The 26,086-nt window shown below is 44.2% G+C and overlaps 1 protein-coding gene and 1 long non-coding RNA gene across 8 annotated transcripts in view; one reads left to right on the plus strand and one right to left on the minus strand.

Moving 5' to 3' along the window:
* The first annotated feature begins 1 nt into the window (after position 1).
* LOC146762051 (uncharacterized) lies at positions 2–20,711 on the plus strand. Its single transcript, XR_014942895.1, has 2 exons — positions 2–148; positions 20,139–20,711. It is a non-coding gene; the product is annotated as an uncharacterized LOC146762051 (long non-coding RNA).
* Positions 20,115–26,086, minus strand: part of EPB41L4B (erythrocyte membrane protein band 4.1 like 4B) — a 162,422-nt gene continuing 156,450 nt past the window's right edge. For 4 of the 7 annotated variants that reach the window (XM_015854293.3, XM_015854292.3, XM_085538075.1 and 1 more), the window contains one exon: positions 20,115–24,765. In XM_015854293.3, coding sequence (XP_015709779.1) covers positions 24,696–24,765 — 70 coding nt within the window. In that variant the 3' untranslated portion in view covers positions 20,115–24,695. The remainder of the gene's footprint in view (positions 24,766–26,086) is intronic. The other 3 variants (XR_014942886.1, XR_014942885.1, XR_014942884.1) reach the window with 1 other exon arrangement.

Below are 26,086 nucleotides of genomic sequence, written 5' to 3' on the forward strand. Positions count from 1 at the left end.
GTGGGAGGGGAGCGTGGGACGGCCCCACGTGGCGGCACCCCAAAAGCTGTCGGGACCGTCCCGCCCGCCTGCTGCAGGCTGAGCTGTACGCCGGGGTTGTGTGGGGTTGGAGGAGTACTGAGACGGGACCGCGTTACTTTCATGGCAGGTAAAGCAGCCACTCGCTGCCAGCCGCTCTTTTGTGCTCGCATGCTGTGCGGGTGTGCGTGCTCCCACCCGACGGGGCGTCCCCCGTGTGCTCCTGCTGCGTGCTGCCCGCGGGTAGAGCTTACACAGCAGCTTCGATTGCTTCAGGGTTTGGTTGCGCCTTCTGGCCGTAACTCCTCGCTTTTTGGTTGGGTTTTGCGTGGTGACACTTCCTCTACTCGGCCAAACTTCGGGGGGTGGCGGCGGAGCGGCTGAACAACAACGTTGTCATTGTACCCTGACAATGACAGTGACGCCTTTCGTTTCTGATCGCTGACGGTTGTTACTCTCAGATGGGGCTGCTTTTGGGGTGACTCCGTTCCCCTGGGCTCAGCAGAGGCTCTCACTGCTGTAGTGGTCCCACTGCTCACTCGAGACAGAGCCGCATTCACTCAGGGGTAAAAAAGGTGCAAGAGTAATTTTAATCACGTGCAAATTCAACGTGTTCCGTGGCAACCTGAGTAAGAAGCTGTGGGAGAGCAGCGCCGTGCTCACATACAAAATAACGAGTCTTTTCTTCCCCTTCCGATGCAGTTTGGCAAACTTTGCAGGGCCAGTGGAAAACAAGCGACAGCAATAGAAAAACCCTTACAAATCAGGCTTATTCTTTCCAGCAATAATCAGCTCTGATGAAGGCCCCCCCCATCTCCTTTTGGAAATAGCCACCCAAGTGCCATACTGGCTGTGAATAAGCATTTGCTCAGCGCTGGAACAGCTGTCAGCTGTGTGCATCTTCTCCTCAGTGGAAACAGGCTTGGGAGCACTGTGTGATGCTTCACAGCGATGGTAAACATGTGGGATGTTTATCTGCATGGCATGCACCTACATGAGAGCTATCATTTTAAATCTGACAGCTGAGATACTGTCAGCGATCGGACTGGAGCTGTGCTCATTTACAAAGCCGAAGATACTGCTACTGACCCTATTGCTTTTGCCTCCTTCCTGTTAATTCCTTTAAATTAAAAAATAAAACAATTTTTGACATCTTTTTTTTTTCTTTTATTTGCTAAAACCTCACCTAAGCATTGTCCGTGTTACCAAAATGGCTTGCTTGTAGGAAGCAATGCCGTAGCTTGATTGCTAGAGCATTAATGAGGACCCTTGTTCAGCCAGGAGAAGAGAAGGCTCTGGGGAGCCTTCATTGTGACCATCCAGTACTCCTAAACAGAAGGAAGACTGACTTTTTATATGGTCTGATTGTGAAAGGATAAGTGGGAATGGCTTTAAACTAAAAGGGGGGAGATGTATGTCAGATGGCTGTAAGAAATTCTTTACTCAGTGTGATGGGATACTGGAACAGGATTCCAAGAGAAGCTGAGGATAACCCAACTCTAGAAGCATTTAAGGCTAGGTAGGATGGGGCCCTGGGCACCCTGGCTTGTTGGGTGGCAACCCTGTCCATTGCAGCAGAGTTGGAACTACATAATCTTTAAGGTTCCTTCCAACCTAAGCCATTCTATGATTCTATGAAACTAGTTTCATGAGCAGTGTCAATCCTTGAATGTTCAAACTTTTCAAGTGCTGTACTTTGCAGCTTGAACAACCTGGTGACACCTTTCCTGGATAGAACATACAGATGCCACATTATATATGAACTGCATGCTAGAAGGCACTGTGGTCCTTCAGCATGGAGCCACAGACCCATAGAATATCCTCAATTGGAAGAGACACACAGGTATCGTCAAGTCAAACTCCTGGTTCTAACATGACCACCCAAAATCAAACCCTACATTTGAGAGCATTGTCCAAACACTCCTTAAACTACAGAAGCTTGGGGCCATGACCTCTGCCCTAGGGAGCCTTTTCCAATGGCGGCAGTGGGAGACAGAGGTCTGTTGATTTCCAGTGCTTCTTAAGCTATTATCTCATGCTTCAGGGAAATCCAGAAGCCAAAATGCCTCCATCATTTCTTCACACTATTCTGGACAGTTCCTGGTTTGCTGGTGCTCAGTCTAGCAGTCCATTCCCAGAACTAGAGGCTGGGATTTATCTCACTCATCCCTGGAGGCTAGAAATGAAAGCTTCAGGAATAAGTTATGGTATGAGTATCCAATCTTTTGCCTTGCCTGGGCCACAGTGAGTGAAGAGGAATTGTCTTTGGACTGCATATACATAGGTTGCAGTGAAAGTAACGTGTCCTATTTATTTCCATAGAAATGATAGTAAATACAAAGAGCACGAAAATACCATTTAATAGAGCAAATTCTCAGCTATAAAACATTATTTCTTTCAACATAGTCACCACCATTAACTATGCATTTTTACCAGCACTGAACAAGAGCCTGAATGATGTGCTGCTAAAAATCGGTTCTAGCAGAGATGGCCCACTATCACTGTTACTACTGCTGAAACACACCACCCTTTGCCTCACTGTTGGTCTCTAAAACCTTCAGCAGGTGTCGATAAATCTCTGTGGGTGCAATTTTTTCCACTTGGAAAGATTCAGTGGTACACCTTTGCTCCATCTGTTCTGCCATGTCAGACGCCATTTTGTTAGACTGCCCCTCTGCTGCCGTCTGTCACACACAGCAACAACATGTAATGAAATATTGGTGGTAAGGTGCTCTCCATGCAGAGCTCTCCGTGCTCTGGTTTCAGCTCAGTCAGGTTTAATAGCACACAGATGATGTTCAGGTGATGCTGAGGGGTCAGGCCACACCATTTGGCAGAGCAGAGCTGCTGTGGTGATAGGCAGGGCAAGGGGTGGGCCACGTTGTGAGCTATGCCAGGCTGCATGTGACCCATGGGCCACAGACTGAACATGCCTGAGTTATGGTTTAGATAACAGATGCAAAAATAAATCTAAGTTCAGTCTCCAGTTTCTTGTTGCTCAGGAGTGGCTGTAGCTCTGCACTGAGCAGGCTGGGAGGTAAAATACCCTTGTTATGTAATAGCACAATCTGACATGGGGAGAGGGCTGTAGAAAGGCTAGCAATGCTGTCAGAGTGTGAGGCTAATGAAACCTCTAATGTGTGTTCTCTGTGTGGAACCACTCACCTCAAACACATCTCCCCTCTGCTTCATTGGCCAGGTAACACTAGATCCTGCACCAGAAGAAGCAACTATTGCTTTCCTGCTTCTATACATAATCTAGTGGATTTTCTCCATTTAACTGTCCTCTTTTAAAAGGCTCAGCTTCCTTACTCAGCTCATGGCAGTTTATTACTGTTTCCACTGTGCTCCCCAAACCAGAGTCTGGTCAAGTTCTTACAGCTTCTTCCTCAGCCTATCTGTGCTTCAAGAAGAGCTCCTTAAACCTTAGTACTCCTGTCTATTTCCATCAAGTCGACGTATCAAAAACTCAGTACTATAGAACAACTCACTAGACAGCAGCATTCTTGCAATAGCTCTGCAATAATCTCAACTGGAATCTGTAATCCGTACTCAGTTTCTTCAGACCCTTATTGCAGGCTTGTTCAACGTGGCATTTCTGAAAGCTGCTAAGCAAGGGATATGTAGGGCTTTTGGAGGGATGGTACTGTTTCTTGTCTTTTGGAAAAAGGTAAGAAAATACCGGCTCTCAGTATGTTACCATCCAAATAAAAACTACTTCAGATCATTAGATCATCTTTTGCTTAGCACTGATAAACCTTCTTTTTCCCACCTACATGGAATTACGTATCTGGTCTCGATCCAAGGGCCCTCATGCCTCTGCAGTCCATACTGCTCACAACAGCACTCTTTTTATAAAACTAATGTAACATAGGAAAAAAGCAGTGTCTCTGAGTTCTGTTTTGAAAGCATAACATGCCTCAATCTGAAGAGTAAGTCCTGCAGTTTTAGACACTAAATCAGCATGAGTTTTGCTTCAGCAAGCACTATGGAGCCTTCCCAAAGCATATGGAAATGGCACAGCTCTGTGTGTGTGTGTGTGTGTGTGTGTGTGCTTGTTTACACCAGGCAGTCATTTCTTTTCTCTGAAATTGTGGGGTTTTTTTACATCTCTGGCACTCCATGCCACCTCAGCATGAATGAAGCGCTAGGAGGTTGAGCTGCCCTAGAAGCCAGATCTGCCAGATGGTGGCACAATGTGCACCAGGAGGTGTTGGAGCAAAAAATTCCCCATTTTTATAAAGTCCTTGCTACAAAGGGGCTATTTATAGTGTTATTCTAATAAGGAGCCAAAACAGAGCAGCCTTTTATTAGAACTCGCAATAGAGGTTATTGCACTGAGGCCTCCCCATGCATAAATACCATTTACTTATTGTGCAAAAGTTGGCCCGGAGAGCTGAAAATTCAGCTTGTATTTAGCAAAGAGCTCATTTAGGTAGGAATGTTTTAAAGAGTTTAAGCAGTATTGGCAGAACTCAATTAATTCCATGTGTGACAATGTCATCTCATCCTAATTAGTTAGGAACTCAGAAATAAGAATTAACAATATATTGGGGGTTGGACTCGCTGATCTCTAGAGGTCCCTTCCAACCCCTACAATTCTGTGATTCTGTGAATATATATTCAGAGGTCCCCATTTTGTCCCGAGACTCCATCCAGAGATGGAAGGCAGCTTTCTCTCCCTCGCAGGGATGCCGGGGCCCGGCCTCGGAAACATCGGGGTGCTCATGGCCTCAATTCGCCCTGCTTGGGGCTTCCCCGAGCAAGCTGCCTCAATTCGCCCTCTGAGGGCCGCGGGCAGTAGCGGCATCGGGCCGCAGAGAGGCGCCATGGCACCGCAGGATGAGCGCTGCCTTCAGCTCGAGCCCGCCTTCGTCTCCACAGAGCTGGGGGAACCCTGCCCGGCCGTTATTGAAAGGCACATCTGTGCCCATTAGCTGTGCTCGTATAGAAGTCAGAGAAACGGGTATAGAGTGATTGCTGACTTCAGAATGACCTGCACTTTTGTTGCCATTTAAAACGAAGGGAAATCAGTTGCAGCCAAGACCTTTGATATGGAAAAAGTATCCTCAGGAGGAGAGTGGAGCCTATCGGAAGCCTCACTGCAGGCTGTGCTGACATCCATGAGGTGTGTGGGAGACCTGGAACCTTGAATGCAGGAGTGAACCCAGCATAAAGCCATATGCCCTGCTGTGACCTGTCCCAAAGGTCTGCTACCAATACAGCCTTGGAGGGCTTGAAATGTTTGCAAACGGTGTAAAAAAAAAAAAAAAAAAAAAAAAGAAGAAGTTTTTAATATTTGAGTTGTTATTAGTTTAAACTAGCCAGTTGCAGTTGCACTTCTCACAGTGCCAAAGAGGTCATAGTGGTTTATTTCCCCAGAGATTGCAAGGTACAGGACTGTTTTATAAAATACATATACTAGTCAGTGCGTGGGCAAAAACATTACATTTGAGGGTTGTTAGAGGATAATTTGTGTCCTTTGGAAAGGATCTGTAAGTGCCAGTTGCTCCTCTTGCTTCTACTAACCAGAAAAAGATAAGTGGCTGGTATTTTCTTGTTAAGGTCTTTATGCAACACCAGTAATAAATAATAGAATCACAGAGTCTTTAAGGCTGGAAATGACCTCTGATATCATCCAGTCCAACCACCAACCCACCCCCACCATGCGTGCTAACTGTGTCCCTTGGTGCCACGCTCACACATTTCTTGAACACCTTCAGGGACAGTGACTCCACCACTTCCCTGGGCAGCCCATCCCAATGTCTCACTGCTCTTTCTGAGAAGAAATTTTTGTTACTACCCAAGCTAAACCTCCCCTGGTGCAACTTGAGGTCATTTTCTCTCTTTCCGTCATGGTTATCTGGGAGAAGAGGCCAGCCCCATCTTGCTACAACCTCCTCTCTGGTCCCTATAAAGAGCGATAAGGTCTCCATGAACCTCCTCTTCTCTTGGCTAAACAATCCCAGCCCCTCAGCCACTCTCCATAAAACTTGTTTTCCAGATTCTTCACAGCATTACTGCTCTTCTCTGGACACGGTCCCAGGCCTCAGTGTCTTTCTTGTAGTGAAATAATAAGCCTATGTCTTCTTGTTTCTATTTTGCAGCTACATAACATAACCTCAGGTTACTTCAGTGTCTTTCGTACAGATGTTTACAGGGATAAACCTAATTAAAGAACAGGTATTTAACTGGCTTGTCTTCATTTGGCAGCCAACATGTGCACAGAGCAAAGGTTGCCAACAGCCTAAGGTGCACTCTGTGCAGAATCCCTTCCCTTATACTTCAAACAAATGGCAGCATATGATGCAGCCCTTTCAGCGTGTTGCTAACTTGATGCTTTGAGTTTTGTTCCGATGCCGTTGCTATGCTGATTTGAGATGGGAAAATAGTCTTTACAGCATTTACTGAAACCAGCGTTCATCGGTGGAAAAGAGAAACAGTGGGAAAAAATCCAGACGTCAATCTGGTAGAAAAAAAAAGAGAAAAAAAACAAACAAATTCTTCCTCTCTGACATCCTGTTTCCCTGCATGTGTGCATAGCTCTCCCAGTGCCCTTGAAATTATTTGCATATGCCAACACCCCACTGAATGCAACAGCAGGTGGCAAAAAGGCTAAGGTTTTCTCACTACTTCTCACTAGCAGCAGCAATGTTCCCCTGCCAGCATCCTGCAGCCTCCCTGACCCCCAGGCATTGCTGGGACAAAGTCCTTCTTCCACCTATTGCAGGAAGGCATAAACCTGAATCCAAGCACAGAAGAAGCAGTGAAGCTGGTGTCTGCTGCCACCTGCCATCTGTAGACACTGTAAATCTGTCTAGTCGGTTTTCTTCTAGACATCCCCAGGAGAGATGAGTTTGCTTATCCCATTAGTCCTCTTGAATGCCAGCCACATGCCAAAGAGAGAAATCCCGAGAGAACAGTGCGTATGACTGTCTGAGGAGGTGCAATGACTTAAATTGTGTAGGCTGCAAGCAATACCGTAAGTGTTAAGCAAGGACTGACATTATATTCCCTCTAGGATGGAGCAGGAGTGGCATGGCAGTCATGCTTGCAAAGCAGCACAACTTTCTCCACCCATAGCAAGTCACAGGATATCCTGAGTTAGCAGGGATGCACAAGGATCATCAAGTGCAACTCCTGACTCCACACAGGACCACATAAAAATCAGACCATATGTCTGAGAGTGTTGTCCAGATGCTTCTTGAACACCAGCAAGCTTAGTGCCAAAGCACGTGTTCTGGGGAGCCTGTTGCACTGCCCAACCACACAGTGTGAAAGAAACCTCAAACTCATCAAAACTCTTATTTGTAGACAAGTAACAATATCGACAGTATTTTCCAGCAAACATCAAGAAAAGAGTGTCTTTTAAAGTTTTCTTTAGGAAACCAGAGTTTTTGGTTGATCCTAGTGTTTTCCTCAAACTCATCACATTGGACTGTTCTTACTATATTTGTACATACCAGTTGCTCTTATCCAAACAGTTATCACTAGAAAATTGAGTTGTGATGCTCCACTTCGCTTTATTCACAGAGAATTCTGGCTCTTCATTGCCAGTCTGAAAAATGGATTCAGAAGACAAGAAATCCCTGCTTCTGAGAAGCTTTTCCCTGACAGCCAGGCCATGATGAAGCTGAGGTTGGCAAGTCACCCCAGCCACTCCGCCCAACTACCTGCGCATCTATGGTGACTCAACTTCTAATGACACAGTCACACATTCATTTTTCCACTGAACCTGTCCCCTTTGACAGCTTGCAATGAATGAAAGAGTTGATCGGTGTTTATTTTTATCTTGTCTTTTTTCTTTGAGTTCTACTTTTGGGGCAACTGTCAAAACCATATTAAGCCACTTTGAACAACTTGGCACACAAAGATCTTCAGAACTATGGCTAAGCAAAAGCGTAGTTCTTAGTAGAAGCTAATTCTGCTTTATACTTCTAATTGTGCTAATGGAAGGACCCAGTAGCATTTTGCAGGAGACCTACGTAGGCTTGAGATGCAATGCTGATATTTCATCTTCAGAGGAACGGGGGAGCTCTTCCACAGCACTGCATTGTTGTTTTTGCCCCATACATCCTGCTCCATCTTGAAAAGGAATACTATTTGAAGGATTGCAAATGAAACATTTAGGGATACAGCTGGCCACAGGCCCAAGAGACACAGGGACAATACAGGCTGAGTCGACAACTGTTGGCTTAACAAGGCACAGGTGTGTAGGCAGAATTACAAAACCAAACTTTTACAGTGCTTCCTTGTTCTTTGAACAGTTGACCTTCAAATCATCTCCCCCCTTTCCTTCACTGTTGTCCTCTCTGCCATCAGAGGCATCATCTCCTTGTGCTTCTCTCCTTCCAGTCTTCCTCATGCGGGCAGGTTTGACAGGAGACTTGCAGAGGGCTTCAGCAGAGTCTGATGCTCCCTGTAAATCCTTCTTAAACCAGAATTGCTCTTCAGAACTGGCTGGGCCTCCATCACATGGCCCACCCTTTCCTTGCTACTGGGATTACTGGAGGTAGAAGTTCTTCCCCTCACTATGCATAGCCTTGACAAGCAGCAGCTCATGGAATGCCATTTATTCATGTCAGCTCCTGTTTATGGATCTGCCCCAGCAGTTTCCACTGTCGGATGTGAGGGCAGTGTTTCAGCCACAGAGGACTGCATCATTCTTTAACACTGAAAGTAGAAAGTGATGTTAAGAAAATATTTGTGATATTAATCATTAAAAAAAGAAATACTGGGAGGCTTCATAACTAACCTTTCTATTGATTCATATTCATATCTAGCAGTGATTTTCTGTGAGCCTGCCCATCGCATCTCCCTTCCCCCAGATTACTGTTCCCTGGTTACCACGGGGGGGAATATGCCTCGAACGAAGATCACTATTTATAATCTATTGGTGGTTATTTTAACACAAGTCCCACAGACAAGACCAAGGCTCCATTGTTTCTGGTGATAGAACCATACAGATGTCATGAGTCCCTACTACAGGGCTGGCACAGAAATGAGACAGCAGATCTCAGAAGTCTTTGAAATATTACCCCCACCTGCTTGTTCAGGGTTCAGTTAAGCCAGCAGTGTTCCCCAGAGAGTGGCATTACTAAAACCTCTTGGTGAACCAATACCACAGGCTAGAAGAGAAGAATAACATTTCAAATGAGTGGACTGGCAGAGTTCAAAGGGATAATAAGCATTTAAATTCAACATGAAAGACATCTTCCTCTTCAGAGCTTTAGGAAGGAAAGTAGCCAGGCAGATAAGCTATTTAAAAGCCCCTTTAATCAAGACCATTAACATAGAGATTTTTGTCTTAATTAAAAACATTCCCCATTCAATCACATTAAAGAAAAAGTAATACAGAATGTAATTTATTCTTCTGTTTGAAATTTTTAGAAGAACAGCAAAAACATTTTCACTTGCAGAGAACCCCAACTTCATTAAAAGTTATCTTTGAGAAAAAGATTAATTTAGTCTATCTCGCTGCTCACATTTCCATTTGGAGTAAACTGCACGCTTGTATTTCTACTTTTGTATAAAGACTACTTTCTTGGCTTTGCACATATTTGAATTCCTGACCGCAAGCAATAAGAAGACAGGCAAATATTTGTTCTCAGAAATTTCTTGGTGTCTCAAAAGAAGCTGAAGTAAACAATGCACTTCAAAGAGGAGTCCCAAGCAAAAAGTGAAGAGCTGCCTACAGTCTGGATGAATTTGTGTCACAAGGGTGATGTTGACATATAGAGAGAGCAAGAGGAAAATGCACAGGACCAGAGAAGACCTTGAAGATTGACAGTACCAGGAAACCTTCACAAATAAGCGTGGCATCTACCTGAAAATAAATAGCTCTCAGCGGGATAAGGGTTGTTGTTCACTTCATTTCAGCCAGACTTGCAGACCTGTGTGGTTACAGAGGAAGAGCAGCATATGGGACAGGCGTGAAGCCTGCCTGATCCTCCCACATGGTGCAGTCTGCCAGCTAAGAAATCTAACCCCAGGCAGGGAAAATATCACCATCTGACAGAGTTTTGCCAGCATGAAGCAGCATTTCTCTCAAACTGTGAAGCAGTTCTGTGGGGCAGCCGTGGTGTTGCCAAGGATAGATGTTGTTGTTGTTACTAGATCTGAAGAGGTTATGGAGTCATTTGCTCATCAAGCTCCTATTTCTTCATATTTCTCAGGAAGTTTGAGCCAGAGGAGAAATTACCAGTCATCCTTGCCCAGCTGATGCTGACTAAACTGACAGATGCAGGCACACGTGGTAATGCCTCTGATACATCATGACGGTGCTAGGTGCTACCTTTCAGTTACAGTACAGCCACGTGCTGATTCAGCAACACTGCTTTGGCCCTGGGACTCGGTTGGTCCCCTTGGGCAAAGTGCCTTTTGTCAGATTGCAGAAACCTAGAAACAGATTTGGAGATGTCCCATGTTCTTCATTTTGTCTTGAGCAGCGCAGAGTCAAGCATCATCTTGTCCTCTCATAATGGCCAAAGTGATCAAATACTCCGTTACCTAAACTGCGCAGCAGCAGAATAACCAAGCAGCTCTTGCTGTAGCAGAATGGTCCCACACAACCACTAATCTGCCTAGCATGGTTTTTCCATACTCCCCTCAGTCAACTAATATTGCTGACTTGGGGTAGTCGCGCTAAATTTGTGCTGATTAAAGGACAACCGTCCTATCAGAGCAGGAAGATCTGCAGTGTTGGCCTGTGCTGCATAATGAGGCTGCTGCCTGCCAGAGCTCTTCCAAGAGTTGGGCTGCTCCCCGGAGCTCTCTAAAAAACATTATGTATATATATTGTCCTAAAGGTACACATGAGTACAGAGGAGCATCTGCCTTTTTAAAGGGAAGGAACACCTGCATCATCATCACCTATAAAACTAAAAGTAATTTCAAGGCAGCTCCATCTCCTCATTTTGCCCTTCAGAAATGTGATGACACACTTATTTTTACCATCCTCTATTTGCCTCATTTCCTAGAAGGGATGGTGCAGGCTGTGAGCAGAACAGAGCCGTGCCAGTTTATGGCAGCAGTCACCTGGCCTACATGCTCCTGTGAGATGTCGTAAGCTTACTAAGCCCTGAGTGCTGCCTCATTCTGCTTTGTGCATTGCATACAACCTTTCCTTGAATGTAACCTTTCTGGAGATGCAGAAAAGGCAGGATCTGCCTGAGCTGCTTAGATGGGTCCTAGGCATCAAATCTGTTTCAATCTAAAAATCAATTTAAGGATTGCTTGATGGCTTTAGTTAATTAGTCAGGTTTTTATTTGATGCTGGTTACTTTCAAATTCAATAAAAAAATATTATTTCCAGTATTATCTCTTCAGATAAGAAGTGTCACCTGCTTTTCCTGATACAATCATCTCTTATTGAGTAGCCAAGGAGGATTCACTATTGCCTCTTGAAGCTAAAGAAATGTCAGACGTATTAAAACATTGACATTTTGCTGCAGTTAGATCTCCGAGATCAGCCAGACAGCTGCCTCAAGGCTAGCTACCAGATTACTCATCTGATTTTGTTACTGTGATATGGTATTTTTGCATACAATTACTGTGAGTCACTCCCTCTGGTGTCAGCCTCTACACCAATTCACTTTCCCCATTTGTCACGATTATAATGGTTTCTATATGGCCAACGCCAGAAACGCAGAGCTACTTGTAATGTTTGTTTCAGAAACTAAGAATGTCCTAAAATCCTTGTTTTCTTTACAAGTGCAAAATGAGATGGTGCATATGATCTACTCAGCAAATGCTGAGTATAACAGAATTAAATCCTTTGAGTGTAGAAGGTTTGGATAGCTCAGCTGTGTCTGAGTGCCCTAACAAAAGATTTTTTTACTTTTAAATGACTTTCCTTCCATCCACCTCTCCCAACTCATTTTCATTTTATTACAAATCTTTCCAAGTGTACTGAAGGAAAAAAAAAAAAAAAAAAAAAAAAAAAAAAGTGGGGATGAAAATAACTCCTCTGGTACAATTTGCAGCCATTTCCTCAGGTCCTGTTTGTTGCCTGGTGCCATAACACTGTGCACTCAAGATGCATGTTTTCAGTCACCTGCTGTGCCCTTCAGCCTCGTGACAGTTCCTTTCAGCTTACCATTGCCTCTATGTTTTGATCTTGCCTGACTTTAGATCATGCAACAGCTGAGAGCAGTCTTTCCACTATACAAAGGCAGGTTATTTTTCCTTTTGGCCGGGACAAACTGCAGGATGCCCTGTGTTTATCTGACCAGTTCCAGCAAACTGATTATCTTTTCAGCAATTGAGAACATTTACTCATTTCCATTTCTTTGTTAAAGGAGGTTACAAAAGATGTGCTGTAAGCAGTACAGCAGTAAGATTTGACTGACAGTGTCATAACTTCTTCCTAACCCATTACCTGACAGGGCAGACAAAGCAGTGCAAAAGAAACCCGAATAACATTAGGAGACATCTTTCCTCAAACTGACAGTTTCAAATTGCACTAAATTTTAAGAAGGAAAGCCCATCATCACAATCACTGCAGTCTCCAGAGTAGCAAAGCTCTGACCAAGGTACAGCAAGATATTGCCTTCTCACTGACTCCTTTCCTGGTCTTGGTGTTTCCAGTGACATTTATAATGGCTCAGGACATTACAATAAATCTAAGGGAAACAACAACAATCTGAATAGCAAACCTTCCTTGTCAGTACCCCATGTGCATTTTCCCCTTTCTTTCACGTGGCAGTGAACATACTGGTTCAAAGACAAGTATCCTCTCCAAAGCATCCCTGAATGCTCTGACTGCTATTTGATAAGTGGGATGGAAGAAACCCACAAAATAATAAGAGATCAGAAACCACTGATCTAAAGATATTGATTCTTTAATCAACTCAGATCCATGAGTTCTGGATAACCTTCCCAACCAATATGATTATGGCTATGTCGTATTAAAGTCATATAAAACATTAGAAGCCAAGCACTGGAAAATTCAGTACTAAATTTTTTTTTCTTTAACACCTATAACACAATAGAATGCACGATAACAACAGCAAAGCAGCACAACCCCAGATCACAACATGCGAGGAGCTGCTCAAACATGACAACAGTGGGCACAGAGATAAAGACCCAACCTACCCTTGCATGACCTCAAACACACAAAGATCTCTAAAGAAACACCCTCAGTTCCACTGCCAACTCTTAAATGAGGTCTGGGAAGGGATGGATCCTGGCTCCTCCCCTTCCAGTCATTCAGGTTCATTGAATGCACCCGAGCTCCCCTAGGTTGGCCCTGTCTTCCTTCCAGGTGCTCAGTCACTGTTTCAAGCTGTGACTTCCATTTCCAGTTCTCAATAGTACCACAAGTCTCTTTGATAGACATTATCCCCAGGAGAAGATGAACCTTCTCCATGCACTGTGGAGGATGGTTTCATTGAAGCCAATCTAATTTTCATGAGGGACAGTCCCTTTTTGCTTACCAACCCTGCATTCAATGCCTTCTTTCAACCAACATTTGCATTTTCAGGTGTTGCAAGGTGAATGAACAAAGTAGTTGTTTTGTTACTGCATTAATTTTCCAGGAGATCAATGCCTTGTCACAATTATACAAAGACAAAGCCCTAGCAGCAGTACAAAGCATACAGCAGGAGCACTGTGCCACAGAAAGGCAAGAACCTGTCTTTCCAATGGCATCTCTGTCCAAGATCAGAGTAAACCACACATAGTACTATCCTCTGCTGCAGGATCGCTTCCAGCTCTTATGCTTCTGGTTCACTGAGAGAGCTGCCAATGCCACACAGCCTTAGTGTGCATTTAGAAACATTCTAGTAATTTATTTTAGCAGCTCTTGTGTACACACGTGCACTGCTTCCTTTCATCCTGCTGCGCTCCTTTTTGCCTTGACTACAGCCAGAGTTATGTTGAGTCACAAATTGTGGCTTATGACTTGTTATTATTTTTAAAGATTCCAGATTCTTACTAGCTACAAAGTTGGGGTCTGGTAGCAAAAGAGGCCATAGATGTTTCTACTTCTGTGTGAGCTATTTTATTTTATGTATATATGTATATATATTTGGTGCCAAAGATGCAGATAAACATCATATTTACTAGCATGATAATATGGGAAGGAAATATGCTTTTATTCATCTGGATGATTTTCATGTCTTATCTGCCCTTCAAAAGGTTTGAAGCCCAATGCGCACAGGAGCATGGAACATTTATAGGCTATGGTCTTGTGTGTGTTTTCATAAGCTAAGGAATAGAAGACATTCTCAGGGCTCTTTTCTCTCACCCACTAGAAGCGGTATGCAAAATGTAGTTTCCATGGTCACAGCATAAGTCAAATGGGGTGACAGTTTCTCTTAAGTACTTTTCCATCCCTCCCTGACCTCCATAACTCTCCCAACTTTTCTTCTGAGCCTATGCTGAAGGTAGAAGTTATGATTGTTTGTGCCTGAGGTCCCCTGGCTGCTTTTCTGCCCGGTGCATTTCTGCCTTTGTCTTTGTACTTGCAGACCATGGTAGCTCTGAAAAACAGCAAACTGTAAACCCCCTCAGAAGGACTGGTGATCAGCTTCACCTTACTGTTTTGCATGTGGATCAGATAGCTCTGCCTTCAGGAGATCTTGATCTATTTGCTCATTCATTAGGCTTGAGACGCAGCCATTGTGCATAAAACTTCAGTGAAGTTTAACAATTGCAGTGAACCACCTCTGTGATTTACAAATCAAAACAGTCAGTACAACAATACAGAAAAAAAACGATGTCAATAGATTAAGGAATACAGGTATGACTTTGAATAAAGCATTTTCCAGCAAGCTTGGAAAGTCACCAAAGCAAATACACTGAGCTATTTACTCCTTTGGGGTATTGTTTAGGTTTCTTCCAGGTGTGTACATGAGTGCTCATTCATGTGGGAGCAGTTATCCTAATTCTGCCCTTCTGGTTCCTAGAGTTTTAGGACTCCTACTAGTTTTCCCCTTTAAACCTTTTTGTACTTGCACTGATTACACTACATTGTGCCCTCCCTGGTTAGCACCAAGCCCTGAGTTTTCTTTATCATGATAAGCAAAAGCTCTCTCAGCTGTGAATGACAGGGTTTGTCATTTTTTTCACTCCTCTCTTTAGCTCAAGAAGTCTGACAACTACAGGGTGTACCCTCAACTCAAAGGAAAGGGGCTTAGAGTCTCTCCTTAAGACCCCTCTCCCTGCCTCTCATGAGCCCAAAGGCTAGGAAAGCTTGTTTAGTAGGACTGCTGCTACTGTGAATTTCAGCCTACTTTATGACTTACCCTATGATAACTGCAAGCCTGTGCTTTCAGAAGCATCCCAAGCACTTACATCAACACAACCTGCTTATCCTTTCCTTGCTGGTGCTGTCTGGGCTCTGTGCAGTAGAACTCCCAGAAAACAAGAGTTAGACCACTATGTTGTGGTCAAATGCACCTGGTCAGAAATCTCATGATGTGGAGTCCTGGCACTGCACGCAGTTGGGCATTGTTTGAATTTCCCCATCTATTTTGGGCCAGGCCTGAGAGACAGTCACGTGGCGCAGCGTTAAGTGCCTTGCTGAACCCAGGCCAAAGCTTAACTAGAAGAAACAGGCAAAACTTGTGATAGCACACTAAGAAAAGAGAAAGATCTTGTCCATTCTCTTTTCCATACGGCATAGAAATGAGGAAATTATCAACAGTAAATTAGCCAGAGAGGAACATTTGGGTTAATGTTTCATAAGTTTGCACATCTGGCCAATAACAAGATGTGATTAACTGCAAGCTCTAACTCTATGTATAGATCTCTATTAAGTGATTAGGGGGAGGAATCTGCCTCTCTGCCCCCCCCCCCCCCCCAGATGCTTCATTTCCTGTTTTAATTTCATAATGGACAGTTTACATTTTCTGCAAACAATAATGGGATCTGTTTTCTCTCCCAGCAGCTTGCTCACTGCATTTGGTAGATGAGCCTGAGAGGGAAGCAGCCTTTAGAAGAAGATAGATGGCACAGCCGTGCATGCAATCTGCTGTGATGGGCATGGCAGCTCTGCAAAGAGCATCTGTCTGCTTTGATGGGAAAGACTTCCTGTTTACTCCTAAGGACAGCAAACTGTTTATAGGAGGATGCTCTTCCATACTAATGAAAGGGCCTGTGGTCAGATTGTTGGCAGCTTAGCCTAGTCCTGAGGCATCCCACAAGAACATGGGGCAGTACTGGCTCTGAGGAGCTGTGGGTGCTGAGGTCTTTCCTCCTTTGAGACTCTTACTGATAAATCAGATCTGTGAGTTTCCTGCTGTCCTCCTGGAGGGGTTCAGTGGCCTGGTCCCTTCCTCACTGCTTCCCTTTGGGCCATTCTGTGCCACTAAGGGGCATGACATTGTATGAGTTACCCAAAAGGTGCTCTTCATCTTCCCAGGGTGGGATGAGGTTTGCACCTGGCTGCCTGCGCATGTGGAAAAGCAACGATAAGTCCAGACACACCCCATGTATGCTCATGTTTACCCCTAGGGAATTGTACAGGATGTGAGTGGGACATTAAGCAGCCGTGTTTCTTGGGGTGCTAGCATGAGTGTATCAGTAACTGCTTGAGCCCACATTTACAGGCTGTAAGAGACAGATGTGCATAATTCATATACTTTTAATTAAATGGTAGCATCTCACTATGTATTGCATTTATTTTAATTACATTTATCTCCTCATTCTTGTCGACCAACTGAAGCATCGCTTTTTTTATCCTTTCAGTTACTATCTGAGCATAAACAACACTAATTGGACTTTAGGACAAGATGTGCCAAAGGAGCTGTGCCAGCTCTCCCCACAAAGGTTGCAGTGCCAGAACAGGATGGCCAGGAGCTGCCAGGGGAGACAGGAACTGCCCTGGGATGATCTAAGGAGAGAAGTCTCAGGCACGTGAAGATTGCCCGGACCATTTCAGTGTTGCAGGAGAGTTTCTTTCAGGATTAAGTTGTCCGTAGAAATAGGAGCCTGGAGTTTTTGCTGCTACATTCATATGTAATGCATACAACTGGGAGACAAGGCTGTTGAGATCTACCAAGGCACACTCTTTTTAACTGAATTCACTGCTGACCACACATGGTTTTATGCTGGGACCCATCAGATGCAGCAGGGCAGCAGCTCACCCACATCTTTCAGCATTAAGTAAGCTGAGCTGCGCAGGCATAGGGAAGATTGTACATTTGTTTCACACCACCAGTGTGAGCACCAGCAGTGTTCTCCATACTGGGAAACCAAAGTTGGGTTGGTGGGGAAGGATGGGAGCTGGATATCTTGCAAGTGGATAAAAGTGCATTGCTGAGAAATACCATTCTGTCTGCCAGAAGATGGTTTCCCTCCTTCCACAAAGGCATTTAGCAACCATGGTTTGCTAGCTGCTGCTTGACAGGCCCAATTTTTGTGGGTTTTTTGTTGGTTTGTCTGTGTTTCCTAGCACACACACACACACAAAGGAGAAAAAGCAATTAATACAGCTTCACTGTGGTTTAATGGTATTTCTCCTGTGAGACCAGGTGGGCAAAGCTAGATCTTCATTATTCATTTTGTTGCCACAACAGTAGTTCGGGTTTGGCAGGTGAGAGGCTATGCTCCTATTAAAAAAGAAGAGCACCCAGCTTGTGCTGCCCTCGTCGTTTATTTCATGCTATATGTTGCAAGATTAATTCCAGCTGTGTAGCTGTGGGAAGAGAATACTTAGTTTGGAGCACCTGATAGGGATTAATAAGCTGGCAGTTTGGCTTTATGGAGAATTGAGACGCTGAATGATAGAATAATTACAGTTGGAAAAGACCACTAAGATCACTTACTCCAACTGCCAACCAATCCCCATCATGCCCACTGACCATGTCTCTCAGTGTCACACTGAGAACACCTTTCTGGAACACCTCCAGGGACAGTGACTCCACCACCTCCTTGGGCAGCCTGTTCTGATATCTTCCTATTTTTTCTGAGAAATTGTTTCTAACACCCAATCCCCTGGTGCAGCTTGAGGCCATATTCTCTTGTCCTATCACCATCATCTGGGAGAAGAGGCTGACTTGCGAAAAAGAAATCCATGTGGCTTTTACATATCCCTCCTGTGAGATGCAGTGCCAGATACTCTGATGTGTGGTCACTGGCACTATATTTCACATGCACTAAAAACATATAACTATACAGAACTAGTATCAATTGCGTACACAACAATGCAGTTTTATATGTGTTGTTTTATAATAAACTAAAAAGGAAAATGTTTCTTTAGGTTGTGCTTGGCTGTCGGGGCACCAGCAGCAGACAGTGTGGGTGGCTTGCTGCTCCCTTTCTTCTTGTTGCTTTCCCCTCCTCTTCCGCTGACCATCACAGGCCCTAGAGCCTGGAGCAAAGCCACCCCATATGCTGTATGTGTTGCTGACAGTGCAAAGGAAAAAGCTGTGATGGTCGGAGCTGCCAAAGGTGTCTGATGCCTCAGCTCTGTAGATGTCATGCCTAGCTTCTCACAAAAATGGCAAGGCTGCTCTCCTCATCTTCCAACAGTGGCTGGGATGCTCTCATTAATCTGCTCTGGGTGGCTGGAGGAGGGCGATGGCTTATCTTCTATTAATTCCCTCATCCCCTGGCATCTCATTTTGGATATCTGGAAGAAGTTCTTCACCAGGGGGTGGTTGGGCACTAGAGCAGGCTCCACAGAGTAGAAGTCATGGCACCAGCCTTGCTGGTACTCAAGAGGTACCTGGACAACACTCTTAGCCATATGGTCTGATTTTTGTGTGGTGCTGTATGCAGCCAGGAGTTGGACTCGGTGATCCATATGGGTCCTTTCCAACTCAGGATATTCTGCAATTATATGGTCTCTTCCAGTAGGTACGGTTACAGCCAGCTCTGGGGTTGCTGTAGGGTTCTCCTTTAGGGCAAATTGAACATAGGCACGTGTGGATCCCTGTGCTGGCCACCTAGTGGCTTCACTGAGGTTGGCAAGAGCATGGCTGTGGCATCTCACAAGGGCTGTGGCTTGCTTCACCAATGTGCATCTGAACCAGCACTTCCCTGACTCACAGCAGGCTTTGTGCAGCATGGTTGGGCTGCCAGCTATGGCTTCATCTTCCCTCTAAGTTAATAGTTCCTGTGCAGCATCTCTTTTCTGCTCTAGAAAGCATGCCCCCTGAGAAAGAGACTTGATCTTAATGACCTCACGTCCATTCCCATAGATCAGTCACTCGATAATAAAGCAAGAAATGTTTCAGATTTATATCTCTATATCTTGTGCTTCACAGTCCCAGCCAAGTTACACAGGTGTGTCTGGCGACCTTTCAGTGCACAGCTGCTCATCCCCTGCACCCCAGAACACTATTTTTTTTCTACAAAGACAGATCTTAAAGGGAATTAATTAACTAGGTTTGCTTGCTGGATAATCAATTTTCCTGGTATAAATTGAGTGCTGATGGAAGAACATTGATCTGTTGCATTTCCCTGTATAGAGATTAAAAATAGATGAATACCCAGCTGGAGAAATTGTGATGAGATCATATTCCTTCCCAGTACAGAGTTTTGGCAGCCTCAAAAATGGGGTGAATGTTACTGGAATTTCATTTCATAAATGCATTGGGAAAGTAAGAGTGAAAATGTCCTAATTTAGGGATCTTTGAACAAAAGAAAGTGGAAATGTTTCGTTCTGAAACAGCTTCTCATTAGACACTGAAAGGCTGGTAAGACCAAGGGCAAAATCTAAGTGAAATGCTCTAATTGCATTTAAACAAAACCTACTTACAATGATATTTTAGAATATTTTCAACATATTTATGTATTTACCACATTTTCCTCCACAGAGAAGCTCAGAAAGTTGGGGTCTCAGCCCCGAGTGCACTGTATACCTTCTCCCCAGCCCTGCTGCCCAGCAAAACCTTTTGCCACATTTGGGCCCCGGCTCAGACACCAGCAGCCATGGTTCATGCTGCTCTAACTTGGTCTGACCAAGGTTCCCTTGCTACGAAGTTCGGCAGACTATTCCCTGCTGAGGGCCCACAGATGACTGGCACGTACAACTCAGCCGCGTGTTTCTCTTACGTATGTGTTTGTGGAAGTTTATATACACGATAAGGAGGTCCCGTGCCTCCGAAGTCACTGATCTGACTACAAATTGCTCAGACTCCATGATGTATTTTTCATCTTATTTATTGCAGGCATGAATACAGGAACAGGTAAACAGCTGAGCCGTAAAAGTTTCTCTCCAGGCACGTTTTCAACAAAACGCCATCACACACTGTCTGGTGATACATGCTGCTACCCAGATGGAACAAAACCAGGTGAGCAATCTTTCCTTAAAGCTGCTGCCCACCAGCCCAAGCTGCAGCTGCCAGAGAAGCCTTCTCCTCCCCTCATTCCCTCTCTTCCTTCTCCTCCCCGTGGGTTCTTTTACGGCGCTTAACTTTACAAAACACAGTTGTGAGGCTGATCTTACATGCAATTACAGATCAGCACCAGTATATTTATTGCAAACTCCTTAAACATCAGGACATTAAAATTAAAAAAAAATAATAATAATAAAGAAAAGAAAAAAGAAAGGAAAAGGAGAAAACAATATTCTGTTGCATAATTACGAGTAGGTTTTTGTAGCCAATGAACCAGAAATGTATTCAGAAGAATAAACAGAAGAAAAAAGAAAAGAAAAACAAAGGATATTCATAAACAGTTCAAACAAAACATGGTGCTGCCTCCAATGAAACATTTCCCTGCATTGCCAGCTCTGTTTCGTGAGCACATCGGGTCCTTTTGCAAGAGAGATGTGAAGCCACAAGCTGAAACTTCCCAGGAGTTAATTTTCAAACATTGCACTTCCAGGGGCTGAGTACATTTGAATGTGAGAGATCTGCACACAGTGTGGGATCCGATTGAGACCGGGGATCTCAAACAAAATAGTATTTCCTAGGAAAACCCAGTTATCTCCTTTAAAACAAAATAGAGAAAACACCCGAACCACATAAAAAATGAGCCATGATTGGTTGGCTTCTATAAGAGATTGCAACATGAGAAAATATTTAACTCCTTGCATAGCTGCTGAATTGGCTGCTAAGTTTTGCTTGAATCTCCGAAGCACGACAACCTTGCATTCTGCCACTTGGCAACTTCACACCTGAAAGCCAAGCTCTGCCCACCAGGTCAGGGCACCCTGTTGCACTCTGCTGGAAGCCAGGAGCCCCAGAGGCTTTGCCAGTGTGGCCATAGAGGAGGCATCCCCAGCTGTCCTAGTTTCATAACACCAGCTGATGCCTCTCATCTGCAGCCAGTGGCGGCTGTCCCAGCTCTTTGCTCCCCCCTTGAGGGATGAAAGCTGTTCTGAGAACAGGGCGTTCGGTGGTGTGTTTACATCTAATGAGCTAGGTCTTGCTTGCAGAGCTATGCTGGTCACAAATTGAATCTCAGAGGACCCCTGGATGGTGTAGCCTTGTTGGCAAGGGCTTGCAATGTAGGCCTAGCCAGAGAGACAGAGGGCAGGATTCATCTCACTTAACTGTAAGCAATTTAAAGGTAGACACTGAAGTCAGAGGCACCTCTGGAAGGCAGTCCCTTGTATCTCTCTGCAGGTGAGAGATGGTATATGCTGGACATATAGCATTAGGTGAGATGAACCCTGCTCCTGGAGGGCTGGAGGACAGACTCCTTCCAGATGCCCTGTTCTGTCACTAGCTCTGGAGACCATGCTTCAGAAGGCTGCTGTTTAAATGTGTTACCTTTACATGTGTCAATGTACATGATAATGATAGCCTGTGCTGGGCTTCATGCTGCCACAACTACATATGCAAGCTCATTAAAGCTAGCTCAGATACTTCTGCGCTATTATATAGACATTCCTTCGGGCAGAGTATCCTTTCACACCTGTAAAGTTAAAGCCTAGGGGCAAACCTAGACTATATGCCCCCAGCATACGTTTATGTTGACGTTGTCTTGTTTGCTGTAGTTTAGATCACAGGTGTCCTAAAGTTATCATTTCCAACTGGAGGCGAGGCAGGAGTGTTTGATATTCAAAGGATGTGGAAACCGAAATGCTTAGGCGTGGCTGAAGAAAATACGTAGGAAGAAAGAACAACATGATGACCTTCTGCAGCTAAAAGTTTAGTTCAGTATCAGTCTAATGCGTTAAATAAAGCTCCATTAGACTGCAGAATAGGAAACAGTGGCAGCCAGTAGATAAGACACTAAAAACAAGACAAGGCAACGTACGTGGGGGTTTTTGGTGGGAAATGCCCCACTGGAACTGAGTGAGCACACAAGCCTTTCCCTCTCCATCTGGGGTGACCAAGGAGCTCAGCTACACCAGAGCAGCCCCAGCTGTGGGAACACGGCCACTGTAAAGTCACCTTGGTTCACATTTTTTGTTTAGCCTAAGGATTTTTTAGACAATGGGAGTAAAAGGCTGCACTTAAAAGCATAAACTAATAGCTTGTTGATGAGCAAGAAAATCAGAAGGGCCGGTCTGAGTCAGGCATTCCATTTTGGTAAAGGCTTTTGCATATGTGACCAGACTGCCCTAATGCAGGGAACTGGATGTTTGCCCCCAGACCTGAAGGCACATTGCAGGGTTCTCAATGTCCATTCCAAGGCAATCAGTACAACCAAAGCGTGCACTCAGATTTGATTTCCTTTGTTTTCCCTCAGTGATGACTTCGTGAAACAGCCACCAGTTCACACGCAAGTGGGCACTGCCTAAATGCAGGCAGCAGACCAGGTCCAGTTAGTGTCAGTGCTGTGCCATTTGCAAACCTACTTTACCTTCCTGAAACAGCATCTCTAATCAGAGTTTCTGTTTATTTGTTCTTTCCAATGCTCAGTCCTATTTGGGTGCAGACAAAGGTGCTGCTGCTCCTCCCTCCATCAGGACCTTTTGGGAAGTGGTAAGCAAGGAGTAATGGGAAACAGAAGATACAGACTTTGATGTGTGTTGCATGTTCCTTCCTGGTCTCTTCACAGCAATTTAATGTTCCTAAGTCATTTTTAATGACCTCAGACTGATGGAGAGGTACGTGAAAACGTAAGGAATAGGAATGCCTTGGCACCATAACCAGAAGATGGACAACGTACGGGTTGTGTCTGATTACCCAGCAATGTCATCGGAGTGCTCTGAAATCTGCAGTCCAGGTGTGTTTCTATGACTCCTCGTGCCCATTCCTCGTGTTGAGCTACATCATTGCATTTTGCATTGCGGGTTTCTACCTCACAGTTGTATTGTTTATTCGGCCCCATTTCATGGTAACCGGAAAGGTTTGGGGTGCTGGATTTTAACTGGGAAGCCTCATGCTAGTTTCTTGTCCCAGTAAATCTAAGATAGACAAGTCATTTTATACCTCTAACATTGCAATCCACAGTCCTGCAAGGCTCTCAAGATTTCTCCTCTCAAAGAGGAGAAAGCAGAAGAGCACAAGCTAACTAAAGGAAACTCAGTCTCACAGCAATCACTTCCCAGCCTCCACACAAACAAACGGGTTAAGCTGAGATAAAGCCATCGTAATCAGTATCAAATTAAGGACAATCTTTTATCTTAGTACAAACCAGAGAACACAGTGTACAGAGTAACAGAAAAATATACATCTTCAGCCATACAAAACGCACAAAAGCTTTCCTGTTGGAATAGTATCTTGTAGCTGACAGTCAGTTGTTGGTAGCTTTGTAGGCAACCCTGCACTTCTGGACAGGGGGAAATGGAGAACTGCTCTTTAAAATTTAAGAAACTGTTGGTTGTGTTACCTGTATACCACAACACACTCCTCGAGGCTGCGGTCCTGCTGATAAGAACACCCACCCAACCCTGTGCCACAGTCTGTATTATTTTTAATGTGATCAATAAATCAATGCAGGAGGAAGGTGGATTGGAGAGGGGAAGCGCCTTGGCTGTGCCAGCTGTACTCGTGCTGCCCAGGCTCTGTAGCTGGAGCCATCTATGTGCGGGCAAGCTGGGGAAGCTGGAACTTCCCACCAAGTTAGAAAAAGTCAGTATCAAGGTAGAGAATCAGTAGCAAATTGCCTTAAACAACTGTTTTTGTGTTTGTTTTTTTAAAATCATTAATGTAAGATTTAATTTCAGGTTGAGGTTGAGAAGGCAGGCTATGGGGAGTGTTGGGTGCGCATACCTGTGTGGAGGGGCGTCCTCCCCCTGCAGCTATTTGTATCTCTGAGTAAAGGTTAAGGTTAGGAATTTAGTAAGACAGCCACTCGTTTTTCTGTGGAGACTAACAGTCCTGGGGTTAGGATGTAATAATCATTCTTCTGCTTTAAAAACGGTTCTTTAACAAATAGCAGTTGCTCATTGCAATTTTCAGTTGTACAAAATGACATATTTTCTATGTTACTATCAAAATATTCTGCATAACATTAATTTCTGTGCACTTATTAACATATGTACAGAACAGTGTTTCCCAATAGAGATCAGTTTGCTCCTTGCTGATCCGTTTTGCCCTAGATTTACCAAAACCAAACCTGAAATTAACTGTGTTAATAGTATAAAATCTCAGGAGAGATAAAGGATTGAAGGTTTATTTCCCAGCAGCAAACGAATAAAGGAACTCCTTCAAGTTAAAGTCTGTCCAAGACTGAATTTTAACCAACCGTAGTGAATCCAGGCGAGTCAGGAATATCACACGTTTTCCCGATGCATTATGTTGAGTACACAGAAGCAGAGGAATGTAAACAGACAGAAGGCACATGAAAGGCCCCAATCCATTCTCCATCAGACGGAAGCGAGAATTTCATAATTCTGTCATCAAGAGTCTTTTCATCATTTTCTCTCTCTCAAGTTCACGCCTCAGAGTCTCAGCGCTGTGTAATTAATGCACAAACAGCCAATTATGGGAACCACAATAAGTCTCAGATTTCAATTTAAAATAATTAACATTTTTGAAATACCAAAAGAGGGGGGAAAAGGTCAGACTCGATTCAGTGAAAAGGCTGGTAACTGATGGCTGATTCTAAAGCAAGTACCGCTTGATATTTCTGAAGAGCAAACAGAAGCAAGGAAAAGGACACAGAAAAACCCATATGGCTAAACTGTTTATGTTTTAACTTCACTTCTGCTAAAGGCAGTGATTTCAAAGGGAGCTGAATGGGGACTCTAAGAATAAAACAAAACAGCTACAGTAAATGCCAGCACTCAAAAGAACGGTGTTACGGCCTTCTGCTCCTCAGCACGGCGTGAGCTAGATGGACATCCACCAATGCTGAATTTACTGCAGCCTGCTTCATTTTCTCACACCAGGGTAGGGGAAGCAGAGCCTGGATGTCCTTGGTCACACACACTGAATCTCACACTAGGAGTGACCTGAGTTGCTGGTCCCATTTCTAATAAATAGCAATAAATAGCAAAAATTGGGAAGAACAACAGTGTACTGTGTTGTTCTGAGAGTTCAGTAGGTAATGCGGAGAACATTACGGAGACATTTTGAGAACTTGTGTCCATTATGGACAGCAGGAGTGGAATCTCTCATTTGATCTGGGGACATCCTATGGAAGCTGACTTCATAGAATCAAGAATCACAGTCATACAATCATGGAATGTCTTAGGTTGGAAAGTACCTTAAGATCACCCAGTTCCATGGGCAGGGCTGCACTTCACCAGATCAGGCTGCCCAGGGCCTCAGCCAACCTGGCCTTGAGCACCTCCAGGGATGGGGCACCACAGCTTCTCTGGGCAAACTGTGCCAGTGCCTCACTGCCCTCTGAGTAAAGGATTTCCTCCTAATGTCTAACCTAAATATCTCCCCTTTTTTAGTTTAGCTCTGCAGCTTCACAATTACACTTGTGCAAAAATATTTAACAAGTGAAAGCTGGAACTGACTAGAAATCCAAAAGTGAAACATCTAATGTATCATAATGCCAAAGGAAATGTTTTTCTATTTGACATAAGCTTTGGACCTTTTGTGTTCCAGAAGTACCGAGTATGTCCACTCCTACATTTGTATTCAGTAAATCATCAGCCTGGGAAATTTAGCTTTGATTAAACTCTGAAATAAGAAGCCAATGAGGAAAACTGGTAGGATGGAGGAATAGAAACTGATTGCAGTGGAAAGATGGAATGGCTTGTTTTTCTGAAAAACTACAAGAAACATCACTGTAGGCTGACATTACAGAAAAAAACACCCAC

This window comes from Coturnix japonica, chromosome 2, assembly GCF_054131305.1.
Source record: "Coturnix japonica strain WE chromosome 2, WE-NBRP24, whole genome shotgun sequence".
Lineage (NCBI taxonomy): Eukaryota > Metazoa > Chordata > Aves > Galliformes > Phasianidae > Coturnix > Coturnix japonica.